This window comes from Anolis sagrei, chromosome 1, assembly GCF_037176765.1.
Source record: "Anolis sagrei isolate rAnoSag1 chromosome 1, rAnoSag1.mat, whole genome shotgun sequence".
Lineage (NCBI taxonomy): Eukaryota > Metazoa > Chordata > Lepidosauria > Squamata > Dactyloidae > Anolis > Anolis sagrei.
In genome coordinates, this window is record NC_090021.1 from 92,832,371 (window position 1) to 92,846,538 (window position 14,168).

At 37.9% G+C, this 14,168-nt stretch overlaps 1 protein-coding gene and 1 long non-coding RNA gene across 3 annotated transcripts in view; one reads left to right on the forward strand and one right to left on the reverse strand.

Moving 5' to 3' along the window:
* Nucleotides 1-5,044, forward strand: part of TRAF3IP2 (TRAF3 interacting protein 2) — a 35,272-nt gene extending 30,228 nt beyond the window's left edge. For both annotated transcript variants that reach the window (XM_067467066.1, XM_060753181.2), the window contains exons 9-10: nucleotides 2,825-2,899; nucleotides 4,462-5,044. In XM_067467066.1, the coding sequence (XP_067323167.1) occupies nucleotides 2,825-2,899; nucleotides 4,462-4,608 (222 nt within the window). In that variant the 3' untranslated portion in view covers nucleotides 4,609-5,044. The remainder of the gene's footprint in view (nucleotides 1-2,824; nucleotides 2,900-4,461) is intronic.
* The window catches only part of LOC132760876 (uncharacterized), a 30,827-nt gene that overhangs the window by 10,298 nt on the left and 6,361 nt on the right, over nucleotides 1-14,168 (reverse strand). The window lies entirely within an intron of this gene.

The window sequence follows — 14,168 nt, forward strand, 5'->3', positions numbered from 1 at the left end:
GCTTCAGAAACTCAGTTTGCCAACATCATCATCAATTCTCTCTGGTGTTTCTTCTGATCACATCCAATAAGGTGGCATAACACTGGTTTCTCCTTCAGCTGGCAGATAAATAGCAAACCATACCGGTCCTAGTTGCTTCCAGCAGTTTAGGTTAATCAGGATTCTTCATGCAACACAATTGAACATTTGCAAGCAGGGAACTAGAGCCCACAGTGCTGCTGGGGAAAGGAGTGATTTCTAAGATAACTGGTCTAATTTGGAAAAAAAATATTCATACTAATAGTGACAATAACATGGCCGTGCAGCACTATAAGATGGTTTTTCATTAAGATCAAAAGGCAGAATCAAGCAAAATAAATAAAATCTTTCAGGGTGTCTGTCTCTAATTCAACCCTGTCAACATTTTAAGATAATCAGGTGGAGGTTCTTCACCTCTATATTCCCGTTACATTCCAGACACTCACCCCTTGAAAATGTGACATCTTTAACATATTTTCAGCACCACATCAAAATCTATGTGGTTGAATATTAACAATTGATGTAGTGTATTAAAGTTGTCAATCTGTCTGTCCATTTTATGTAAATTCTTCATGTGCATTAATATGTTTTATTAGGTATGTGTATTATATTTTGTAAACTGTTGCATAATTATAAGATCAAGTGTAGCAGAAATATTTTGAAACCTACCTATCTATCTATACAAAAGTCAAAGCATATATCATCATCATCATCATCATCATCATCACTTTATTTCTTAATTAGTCGCTCTCCACCAAGGTGCTCCGAGCGACTTATAATTTAAAACAGTTTATACACAATATAAAAACATTCAATATAAAAACATTCAACATAAAAACATTCAGCAGTGACTATGGCAAAATTTGATCTGGTTACTTAAATGCACAACCAAACAGCCAAGTCTTGAGCGCCTTTGCAAAAGGTTGCAACTCCGACATTGCTCTAATATATGGAGGCAATGAGTTCCACAGAATTGGAGCATAGATCGAAAAAGCTCTACGCCTTGTAGCTTCCAAATGTGCCTCCCTAGGACCGGTATGTAGAGGAGATTTTCCTGGGTGGATCGAGGTGACCACTGATGGGGAAAAGGAATGAGGCGGTCCCTAAGATATAAAGGTCCTTGGCCATTTTGAGCTCTAAATGTCAGGATCAGTATCTTGTAAGAGATCCGATGTTCTATTGGTAGCCAATGCAGTTGTTGCAGAATCGGTGTAATATGGGATCTTATAGATGATCCCGCTAGCAGCCTGGCTGCCGCATTTTGAACCATCCGAATCTTCTGGGTCGTTGACTTTGGAAGGCCAGCATATAAGGCATTGCAATAGTCCAACCTCGTGGTGACTGTTGCGTGGATTACTGTTGCCAATGCTTCTACCGAAAGGTAGGATGCCAATTTCCTTGCCTGGCGAAGATGAAAAAAGGCCTGCTTACTTATGGCAGTGATCTGGGCCTCCATCGTCAGCGATGAGTCCAACATAGCCCCAAGGCTTTTAACAGTGGCAGACAGAACCAGAGCTTCCCCATCGAAATCAGGCAGAGACTGGGTTAATTCTGGCGGCTGGCCGGGCCAGAGTATCTCAGTTTTTGCAGGATTGACTTTTAGTCTGCTTACGGGTATTGCGTGTCTGTTTGTACCACAACAGCTGTTGCTAGCTGAAGTGGCCCTCTGTGATGTCACTGGGGGGAAAACTGGGGGAATTATCATATATACTCGAGTTTAAGCCGACCCGAATATAAGCCGAGGCACCTAATTTTACCACAAAAAACTGGGAAAATGTATTGACTTGAGTATAAGCCGAGGGTGGGAAATGCAGCAGCTACTGGTAAATTTCAAAATAAAAGTAGATACCAATAAAATTATATTAATTGAGGCATCCGTAGGTTAAATGTTTTTGAATATTTACATAAAACTGTAATTCAAGATAAGACTGTCCAACTCTGATTAAACCATTATTCTAATCTTCTTCAATGTAAATATACTTACATGTACTCCAATAATAATAAATAGAGTAAAATAATAATAATAGAGTAAAATAATAAATGTAATAATAACAATAATAAATAGAGTAAAATAATGAATGTAATAATTACAACAATAAAATAATAAATGTAATAATAATAACAACAACAAAGTAAAAAAATAATATTGACTCAAGTATAAGCCGGGGGAGACTTTTTCAGTCTAAAAAAAAGGACTGAAAAACTAGGCTTATACTCGAGTATATACAGTATGTATCGGTGGCATGTTCGAAACCCTCTGATCTGGTCAAAAAAACCTAGGTTATTTTTTTCAATCAAATGCAACCCTGATTTCCCACTTGTCAACAAAACACAAGTTCCACAGTAAGCAAATGTCCTTCTGCTCTTTTAAAAAATATAGACACAAATCTTTAGAGATCCTTTTGTAGTGTACATCAGCCATACAGCAAGTGTATTAAGCCACCCAGTGTTAGGGATGTTCAGTAAGGAATCATTTAAACCGGTTCATACTAAGGGGGGGGGGGGAGTGAAAATTATGCTCAGTTCACTCAGCTCCAGGCAGGGGACTAGCCGTGATCAGGGAAGCATTTGTACCCTTTGACCCAATGCCAAGGAAGGTGAACCTCTGTGATGACTGTGATTTTGAAACCAGGAGCAGGGCAAACATGTCTGCACATGTTTGCCACTGCTGGATCAAAACAATATGGTACAGCAAACATAGAAATGTAGAAACATAGAAAAGTCTGTTGCAACGTGTGGAATTGTTTGGAACCTTAAATGTCTGCAGTATAAAATGATGGTTAAAAACTTTGTCTCGGTTTCTTAGATGCAGATTGAGTTCATACAGCAAGGAAGCATGAACTTTAGATTCATTCCTGTGCTTTTTCCCAATGCAAAAAAGGTAAAAAGTAAATGATCAAATTAATCTCACCTTATTTTAGCTGAAAACACGGGGTACAGTGTGCTTTGAGAGTCTTTTCTGCATTTTAAATAAAATTTTCTTGGTATATGAAATAATAAAATCTTAGAGGACGGCTTCACAACAATTCTTGACATACAGTTTGTGTCAAGCATATTCGTCTACTAAAAAGCATTGGTGCTCATGTGTTATGAGAATAGTTCTAAGTGTCTTGAAAAATTACAAAAATTTAGGGATTATCTATGGGACTCTTAAACTATATTGAGCAAAAATGGAGCCTTGTGAAGATTTCCCTCATTACAAATTTAGCAGAGACCAGTGAGGGCTGAATAACCTTTGAAGTATATATGAGAAAGCTGGATGGAGGCTTAGATAGTGACAGACAGTTCCATAGCAAGCATTTATTTCTAGTTAGCTATATAAATCCTCCACCAGCCTTATCCCTTGAGTATAAATAATAAAACATTATTTAATCTTCATTAATATGGTTATTTAAAAAAATAAAAGCCAGATCTGTCAGTAATGAAACATATCATGCCTAACTAAGGACTGAAGCACTTTGTAAACATGTTTGTTGTTGAAATCAGCATGATCTGGCCTCCTTAGTGCCATTATTTTCTTAGGAGTGTGTACTCAGTTTGTGTCCAATTCTTCCATTCAGCTATATGGGACTTGTAGTTGTCTATATGATGCCCATAATTTTCCCTTACACACTAGTGATTATCAACATCTGCCAATTTGAGATTTCCTTCCAAATGGGCACTTTCTTCTAGCATTCTGCCCCACATTGAGCCCAAAGTCTGTTTTCATGAGCAGCCATGCAGAGTTGCTTGCAATAAGCCATGTTCATATTGCCTGCTATCATCTGGAAGTATCTGTAGTAATAATTTCGCATCAGCATTAGAAGTGGAAAAGAGTATTTTACTCCTCACCCTTTCTTACAAACACACTGGGGGGAAATGTAAAAACAAAGCAGCAGCTCTTTCTAAATTTGCTTCTTCTCAAATTACAGTCAAGATATAGTTGTCTGGACAAATCTATGAATTAGTGAATATCCATAGCCATATAGCACCTGTCTACTCAGGGGTTGGTGACAGAGGAAAAAGAAACCACTTCTTAAAGGGTCTCCTCTTTTCTTGGAACTTTGTACCTCTTGTCCAGACACTCCATAAATATACATGAAGGTAGTGCCGCTGTGTGATATCCACTGGACATCAGTCAACTGGGAGATGCATTTTGGAAATACATCTAGTTGATGTCAATTAAGTGCATTAACACTGTAATAGTTAGTGTCACAAAGTGCTGACAAAAAGGTTTCACACAGGTGATTTCCACAATGAATTGTTTAAATTGCACATAAGCTCAGAGAAGGGAATCCAAAACATGACTAATGATCTGTCATGTTTTGGCAATGGCCCTTTAGAGAGATGGGTGGAGGGCTTTCTAGGCAAGTCTGTAACTACAAGTTTCTGTAGCACAACAGAAAAGGAATTTCTTCTCCATACATCCCTCTCAATTTTTTTCCTATTGTCCTTTATCCCCAGGAACACGTACCTACCTGGCTTCAAAACACTCACATCTACAAATGGCCCAAAAATAAAAACAACATACTGCTGCGATTGCTGAGAGAAGAGGAATATGTTGCTCCCCCAATAGGACCTTTACCCACTCTCCAAGTTGTGCCATTATGAATGTTATAAGTGCATAGGAAACAATTGTTTTATGACTGTTGGCCACTAGCCAGGATTTCCCTGGCTTTGCTTTCTAGGTGATGAAAAGCATGTGTGTATACTCACTCTCTCCTCCTGCTAATCATTGTCTTGGGATAACACATGCCCATGTGTTTTCTTTTATGCTGAATGTTTCCTTCTGCGATTGATCAGGCATACTGTTTCTCTATCATTGCTTAAACAAACTGTAAATGGAAAGAATGTCCCCCATCATTTTTTTCTTTTGTTTCTAGCAACTTGCTTTCTAAGGATGTGGCACAGCAAGTTAATAGTGTAAATGATACTGAAATAAGCCAAACATTTGCCTCCCCTGACTAGTTCAGGGTTCCTTTTGCTATTGCATTGTGAAACAGTCTCTCACAATTATTTTGTGTACATAATAAAAGAGTTGTCTTTCCTATGGACAGTCATATTTTATCACTGTAGAGGGAACGTAAATATTTAACACTTCCATTGTTGGTAAAATGTCGGCTATGGAACACCCTTCCCAGAGATATTAGATCAGCCCTTTCTCTGTTAGCATTTCATAGGAAGGTTAAGACTGGTTATTCAAGCAGGTATTCGAAAAGGCAGTGTAACAAATATTGGAACATGAAACGACTGGATGACGAGATTTGATCTTGATTTTAACTAAGAGATGCCATAAGTTATGTAGTATTGACTTTGTAATGTTTGTATATTGATGCTATGGTTTTTAATTGTTTTAATCTGTTTTATGATGTTCAAGCATTGAATTTTGCTACTGTAAACTGTTTTGAGTCACCCGAGGGCTGAGTAAAGCAGTATATAAATGGAGTAAATAAATAAATAAAAATAGACAGAAACCCCAAAGTTATTGTTTGGTTAGGCACATTGTTTGGGTTTTTTGTACTTCACATCTCACTAACAAGGCTGCTGTAAAAATAGTATCTCCCATGTATGGCTCTCCCCCAATTATATATGAGATCATTTATCCTATAAAATGATATTGACATTTTGTATATTTCTCTACTACAGTTGACCAATGATGGCATAAACCATAGGGATCTGTATTGTGCTAAACAGCAAGTGAGGTGGAGGACAGTAAAAACCTATGGCAGAGATTGGTTTGCGCTGGTGACACAACAGAGCCAAAAGATATGGCAGAAGAAAAGGGTAACTGCAGAAAGGAGATAAAGGAGAAAGTGATCAACTATATGTGCTCTGTTTCTATATCTAAGGAGGCTGCTTAAACAACTGACTGTGCTTGGGCAATGTTCAAGACATTGTTTTCCATACGAATAGATCCCACTCCCCTCAAACTCACACACCCTTGGAAACCAGACTTTCAAGAGACAAGTACAGGCAATCCTCGAATTACAGACATTCAACTTACACATGACTCTCATAGTTACAGACTGGGTGAAACAACAGGAAGTAAGAGGACATCTATCCCAGAAAGGAAATTTCACTCCTGGAAGAGTTATCACGGAGGAATAGTGTCTCCACAGTAATTTAATCTTCAATCTACTGGGGAGGGCCTTCTCTCTGTCCCACCACTCGCTTAAGCATGTTTGGTAGGAGCACTGGAGAGGACCTTTTTAGTAGCTGCTCCCCAAAAGACCAGGGTGGCCCTATCCCTGCTGGCCTGCTTCAGGCAAGTGGGGAACTTACCAGCAGGCACTTTGGGAAAGTTAAGGGGCAGGCTTCTGGGGAGGTTGCCGGGGGGGGGGGGTAGTTTTAAAGGCTATTTAAAATGTATTTATTATATTTTAAGCTGTTTCTACCACACTGTACTATTTCATTGTTTTTTAAGTTTTTGTATTGCACTTTTTAAACTTGACTAAAGCGTGGGATTGTTAGCTGCCTTGAGTCCCCACGGGGAGAAAAGGCAGGGTATAAATGAAGTTAATAATAATAATAATAATAATAATAATAATAATAATAATAATTATCACCAATCTTCATTTCCACAAGCCAAATTTTTAAAAATTCAATTATCACAGGAACAGAAGGGGAGCTGAAATCTTCTGAACACACAGCAAAGCAAACACCAGAGGGGTGTTAATCCTTGCCTATGCTACCCAAAACTTAAAAATATATTTGGCTGTTGTTACACCTAAAAACGTACCTGTTCTGACTTACATACAAGTTCAACTTAAGGATAAATCTATAGAACCTCTATTGTTTGTAACTTGGGGACTGCCTATAGTATTGAACCAGCAGCCTTCTTCTACAGCGAATACATTCTTTTTGCACAAGCACCAAGAAAGTATGAGTGATAATGTAATGGACAGTTATACCAGCAGTTTATGCTGGAAGGATCCTGGCCTCCCATTCTTGTATTAATGGGCAGCAGAGGAAAGTAGTAACATATGCAGCACAGAGCATCAATCTCTCAGGTAACTGGCCACTCATCAGTTCTTGATTCCAAGACACAAACTAATGCTGTAGAAGAACTTTTCAAGCAGGCATGTGTTCCAGACTCTTGACCACCACCTTCCAATGGTGAGGTCATCTGTCATCCAGGAAACAGGCTTCTCATATTTTGTGGCAGCCAAAAGAAAGGCGATTATTTTTTGCTTTTTGTTTTACGGTGCTTTTTTACTGTGTAAAGATAAAGCAATAGAAGAGTATGACAAAAGTGGATGATTTATTTGTCGATAAGAGAAATTTGGTTTATAACCGCAATCCAGAAGTTTTTGAATTTAGGGCATTCTATTCATATATGGAGATAGTGCCTACTTGTTTGTATTCCTTCCAAAACTCTGATGAGGTAGTTTTAGTAATTCTTGACAATTGATTGGAGAGTCAGATACCACTTTGAACTGTTTTAAGTACTCCCTCCCTCTCTTATATTTGCTGACCTAGGCTTATAGGGAAGAGAGGACAAGATAGGGAGCCAATTTGAATCAGTGATACCTAGTCTGAGATCCAACAGCCAAGTTGATCTGGGAGAAAGACCATTTCCATATGTAGTTTTTACCAGTATCTTATATGATTGCAGCTTCCCCTTTGCTTTGTAGGACATAGTTGACTCATAAGTGGGGGATAGGATCATAGAATCTCTCTGGCTTCTGCCAAAAAGTGGATGGTGTATTTAAAACCATACAGTTTTATTAATTAAGTGGAGCATGATTATTTTGTTTTACGTTGTCTATATATGAATAGGTCTTTAATGTGGTATAGACCTTGATATTGCCAGTCCAGTCTATAACATTAAATTTGCCGGCAAATAGGTTCTTATGCTTTACTTGGAGCAGAGAAGCTAAGACATAAGCAAACTGGCTGGACAAGCACTGGACCAGCACAGCTGCCCAGTGCACCAAGCTGTCTCACAGAAGCAGAAGAGTTGTTAGAGCTACTCATTGTTTCTATATGATACTTAATCAAAGATCTTCGTATACAAATGTACTTTAAATAGGGTGTGTCACCAGGGTCAGTTGTCAGTGAACTACAACCCCCAATGGTTTATAGCAGTACAGCTCGAAGTGGCAGTCAATACACTGGTGCTAGTTTGTGAGCTATTGTATTCTAGTCCATGGCAAGTTTCCAAAAAGAATCCGTTCTAGTCAATGGCTACAAATATGGTGCCAATTCCTGGCACATTGTGGGAAACATTATGTTGTTTAAGCAGCATTGATTTGCAGAATAGAATTTCAGCAATGTACAGTAGTTTATTACAGGAAGAAACCTCACAAATGTAACTGCATATCTAACTCTGTCCTTAGATGTTACATAAGGGTGCAGAGGACAGCAAAACATAGGATGGAGAGAGTAACTTCCTGTTTCAGCTTTCCCATCCTATTGAAAATTGCACTCCCAAAGCTGTTAACTTCACAGTATATTTACTGAGGCAGATTTAAAAAAATCAGTATTCAGGCTCTCACACCACTTAGACAAGAAATCCAAAACCTATGACTATCTGTGTAAGAAAAAGAACCCCCCCCCCCAAAAAAACCCCAAAATAGTTGAAAAGGACTGTTATTAAAGGACTAGCCTTCCTTATCTCAAAGTACCAGGGTGAAGGGGTAAAGCAGACATCAAGACTGCTACTAACTGCAATAAGGTTGAAAGAGGGAGATTATTGTTACGGCAACATACAAACGAGACAAGACTCTTGAAGGAGAAAGATAATTACTATAATGTATCACATGTCCACATTAATGAAGCTTGGGTGAATACCTGAGTTTCAGAAGACACAATGCTGTATATCTTTGAACTAGTTTACCATAGCAACAGGCAGAAACTAGCCTCTTGTAATCACCTGTCATTGAAAGAACAATGTAGCCTTGACTTACAATAGAAAGTAAACATTAATGAAATAAACCTAGTGGGCAGGATCACTTAAAGCAGCTGTACTCATTTTCCTTTCTCTGGCACACTATTCATGAGCCAGGGTTCGCTATTTATGAAAAGATAATTCTTTGTTGTAAACACGTATGTATATACAAGGCTGCTTTGGATTCTAATGCTATGGTATTATTAAAAGGCCTTCATTACAATAGTTGGACATCCTTATTTTGAATGTTTACCAAGTACTGCTACCTGTTGAGAAATAAGGGATTTAGACAAGGAGTGTTTAAGGCAGAAATGCAGGGTGTCCAAAATTATCCTTACAATTTCCATTTTATAGAGAGAGAATGCCTTACTGGTTCATTTGGAATATAATACCTGTCATAACAAAATCGGCACCGTCACTACCATCATATCTTCCACAAAATAACAGGTGTAATTTCGAATTAAGTTTTTCAAATACTCAAGCTTCTCTAGCCTTATCTTCAGCAGGCAAAGAGTAAGGTAGAAATGTTTGGGGTAATCCTGAGGTTGGCAGAGCTGACCTTAACTGTGAGCATACGTCCTATGAAAAAGGGCCCTGCTCATATTATGTTATGCTCATACATAACCTTGGTTCTTGGGGGAGGGGTGTAATTATTTATATTACACATTTGTACATGAAAAAATGTGTATATTGTCCCTTCTCAATGTTTGGGGCCACCATCAGGATAAAAGGACCACTGTGCCTCAGGGACAACCACCCTTTCATGCAACAGCATAAAGTAATCTACTTTATGAAGTATCATAGCTGTGGGAAAGAAAGATTGGAATAGATAACAGTAGGAATCAGATAATGAATGGTGTAGAAAATCTTTTACATTGGCTGTAGGATTGCAAGGTGGATCTGCAATGCTGCAAAATGTGTCAGGGCTTTCTGTGTCATGGAAACAAGAGGGCTAGGTAGAGATCTAGAAGGAATACATAAGATGTCCATTCCTAAAAACTGCCCAGCAGAGCATGGAGAGTATGAATAGAAGAGAAAGTCCTAATGAAATCCCCACTTGGTTTTTAGAAATGAATTATTGTTTAAGTTAATCAGTGTGGCAATCTTTAAAAGGTGAAATTGCAGAGAAGCTATTCAACCCCTCTTTTTGGGCAATAAAAGAGCACCATAGAGGAGCTTTGGGGATTGCATATGGCCAATCATTACTGAGATGGAAGTAAAACCATTTAAAATAACAAAATTATTAATTTATTTCAGATTGGAACAATGTGGAGAAAAGTGTGTAATTTAAACTACATAAGTCAGCACCCCTTTATACACATAAGGAACTATTTTGTATAATACATGGCTTCTAAGACTTCAGTTGCAAGCATACTTCTGCGTGGGAGCTACGATACTATACAGCAGTAGCAATGTTAAGACTTGGCTGACAGCTATGCATCTTTTACTTAAGCCTTAGAAAATTCTGTGAGGCTTCATTGTGATACTGTCTTTTTAATGTCCTTCCTCTCTGTGCTCTTGAATAGAAGAAAATAAACTTCCTGAATCATTCGATTTACTACAAAGGAATCCATTGTTTTCCTAACCAAGGACAAATATATATCACTAAACAGTTTGTGTGAAAGCTCTGAAGAGTCTTCTAAGAAGATAGCTTATTCTCCCAGATCCATTTGTCTAATGAAGTGGATCATGTGATAAGTGTGCATAATGAGTTACCTTGGTGCCAATGGAAATCCTGACACTAACTCTCACAGAAATCACTGGATGCATTAAAATATGCTTCCTTTTCTAACCAGAATTAACAAATGGCAACATGGTAGCATTCTCCACCACAATTCACCAAACTATCATATCCAATCTAGAACACTACCTAGAACTTGCAGAAGTTGGCAAATTGCTTTTCAGATTTTCGAAAGACAAGCAAGCGCAAGAGAAATTAACCCTTTTTTAACCCCCCCCCTCCCCAAATTCTCTCAACTTCTTTCAAAACATTGTTTTGCACTATTATGCCACAATGGAAAAACACACACTTCCAAATTAACTGCTAGGAAAATCAGATTATAGTAGGACTGCATTACAGGACTCTGTGTAATATAGCTTTTGCGTATAACCTGGCACCCTATTTTTCTTATCTGAAATAAACAATGTCTTGGCCTTCCAGCCAAAGCATACCATAGAATTGCTTTGGAAGACACAGTGATATTTAGAGAGGTGTTCTCTCTAAGCCCCACTACAATTCCATGGTCAGCTTCTGGTGGCATTGTTAACAGGGATCATAATCAAGTTGTTATTGCCAGATGTGTTTAATTTCCCCAAAGTCTTATATAACAAAATCTCATAAAATTCTCTTTTACAATTTTGTTGGCACCGATCAAAGAAGCATAGTCTTGTTTCTGAGAAGAAGAAATAGCAGGCTGTGTTTAAGGAACTTAAACTACCAAATGTTTGTTCTTTTTCATTAGGAAAGACATAAGGAAGATAGCACTGCTTCAGATTTTTAAGATAAACATTACTGTCTTTGTAACATCAGAACCTATTATATCAATCCAGACCTCTTTACAGCAAACAATATATGCTTCAGAAGATAAAAGATTGCCACAGCAGATCTGAAAACAAAGAGCCAAGAATAACCACTTGTACAGATAGTCTCTCGAAATAATGCAGACCTTTGGCAAGCTTGAACAGAGGCAAGGATATCGAACAACGAAAGAAAACTTTATTTCCTCATCATAAACAAAAGCACACTTTTTATATTATTATTATTACTATTATGTTTATTTATACCCTGCTTATAGATCAACTTGTCATGCTAAAACCCATTATGTATTCAGTTTTGTGGTAGCATATCTGGTTTATGAAATACGATCATCCCTTGGCTTTAGATTTTATGTAATGTCAGAGATGCTCAGAGAACAGAGTCATACCAAAGTTCATTTATATTGTTTATTTCACTGATATCATGAACATATATCACCAGTTTAACAAACTTATATACAAAGTGTGATATAAAGAACAGCAGGCCAAAAAGACTAGCCTGGTCTTAAAGATTAAAAAGGAAATCCTTCTGGGGATGGATATCTCTTTACTAATTACTAGCTTAAAACCCGCATCCAAGAGATGTGCCTAAATCATTGCCATTGAGAAAAGTGCTCCACAGGACATGGGTGGCTATGTACAATGAAACAAACTGATGCACCTTTACCAGTCATGACTGAAGTAAAGTGTTTTTGATGGTAAGGTAAAGGTTTTCCCCTGACATTAAGTCAAGTCGTGTCCGACTCTGGGGTTGGTGCCCATCTCCAAGAGCCAGCATTGTCCGTAGACACCTCCAAGGTCATGTGTTCTGTATGACTTCATGGAGTGCTGTTACCTTCCCGCTGGAGGTAACCTATTGATCTACTCACATTTGCATGTTTTCGAACTGCTAGATTGCCAGAAGCTGGGGCTAACAGAGGGAGCTCATGCTGCTCCCTGGATTCGAACCTGCGACCTTTCGGTCAGAGGTAATCGATTGCAAATCAGAAAGCATGATTTATGTGCAGTGGTAGCACATTGCACTTGCAGAGTTATTGCCAGTCAGAGTGAACAACACAAGAAGATAAAAGAAAAAATAGCTGAGCCTAGGGTGCATCTACACTAGAATGCAGTTTGACACCAATTTAACTGCATTAGATCAATGCAATGGAACCATGGGAGTTGTAGTTTTACAAGGCCTTTAGCTTCTCTTTTAAAGAATGCTGATGCCTCACCAAACTACAAGCCCCAGAATTGCATAGCATTTTGCTAGGGCAGTTAAAGTGGTATCAAACTGCATTAATTCTACACTATAGATACACCATAAATATTGGGCAAGAGCTCCGATGGCGCAGTGGGTTAAAGCCCTGTGCTGACAGGACTGAAGACCGACAGGTCGCAGGTTCGAATCTGGGGGGAGGCGGATGAGCTCCCTCTATCAGCTCTAGCTCCTCATGTGGGGACATGAGAGAAGCCTCCCACAAGGATGATAAAACATCAAAATCATCCGGGCGTCCCCTGGGCAACATCCTTGCAGACGGCCAATTCTCTCACAACAGGATGCTCCTGCATACAACAATATATATATATATATATATATATATATATATATATATATATGTATGTATGTATATATATATATATATATATATATATATATATATATATATATATATATATATATATATATATATGTATGTATGTATGTATATAGGGCAGTTTCTGAGGTACCTTCATGTTTTAATTGTCATCCTTAACTTGTATAACGTAACAGGAATCTTTATCAAGAATTCCAGCCACTTTTGGTTATGTTTCTGCTGTTTTGCTTTGTAAAAGTATTTAACTGGCTAAGATTTATCCTGCTCAGATTTTACAAATCATGAAATATGTGATTACAATAGCATTTCCATATTTTTTCTTCTATTGAGACTACAGCAGGTATACTTAAGGTTGTACTTTAGGCTCAGGCTGCTCTGTGCTACATTGGAGCAATGCTCTACATTTCTTCACCAACATTGGGAAAAGGAATTCTTTCTGTTGTATCAGAGCTAAATAAGGAGTCTGTTTGGTTCTAAAAATAGTAACTCATATTGCTCTAGTTATAGCAAGGCTTGCAATCCTTTATAGTTCCGTAAGGACTGCAAGTTCAAATGAGGATACACTAGCAGAGAATCAAATTTGTATTTCTTCATTTACTGACAAGCCACATTAATTCAGAAGTTTAGGCCTGCTTGTGATCAGAAGAACTGAAATTATTTGAAGGTTCTGTTTTTGTGCTAGAGTGCTAGTGTTTTTATTTTGCTGTTCCTATAGGCACTAATAGTCAATGGATAGACAACTGATATAAAACTGTTGTCAGAAGTGTGTCACATCAGAATAAACAAAAAAGTGCATTAAGGAGACACAATATCTCCAAAACTGTTTGCAACAACTTTATAAAACCTCTTCCAAAAATCAAATTTAGAGGCAGGATTTCAACTGATGGTGAACAACTTTCTCATTTTCTCTTCACAGACAATTGCGTCCTTTTTGCCAAAAATCCGGAAGATTTCCAACAACTAGTTCGATTCCCAAAATCAGTAGGACTGGAAATGAACTTGAAGAAAATGAAATGGATAAAAATGAGTGGTGCGCCCAGGGCTGCATTGTTACAAACTGAAATGAAATTGAGGAAGTGACTGAGTGAATATGTACCTCTTGGATAACAAGTATAGTTGAATAAATTGGCAAATCATGAATGGGCAAGAAGACGCAAGGCAGCCTGGGA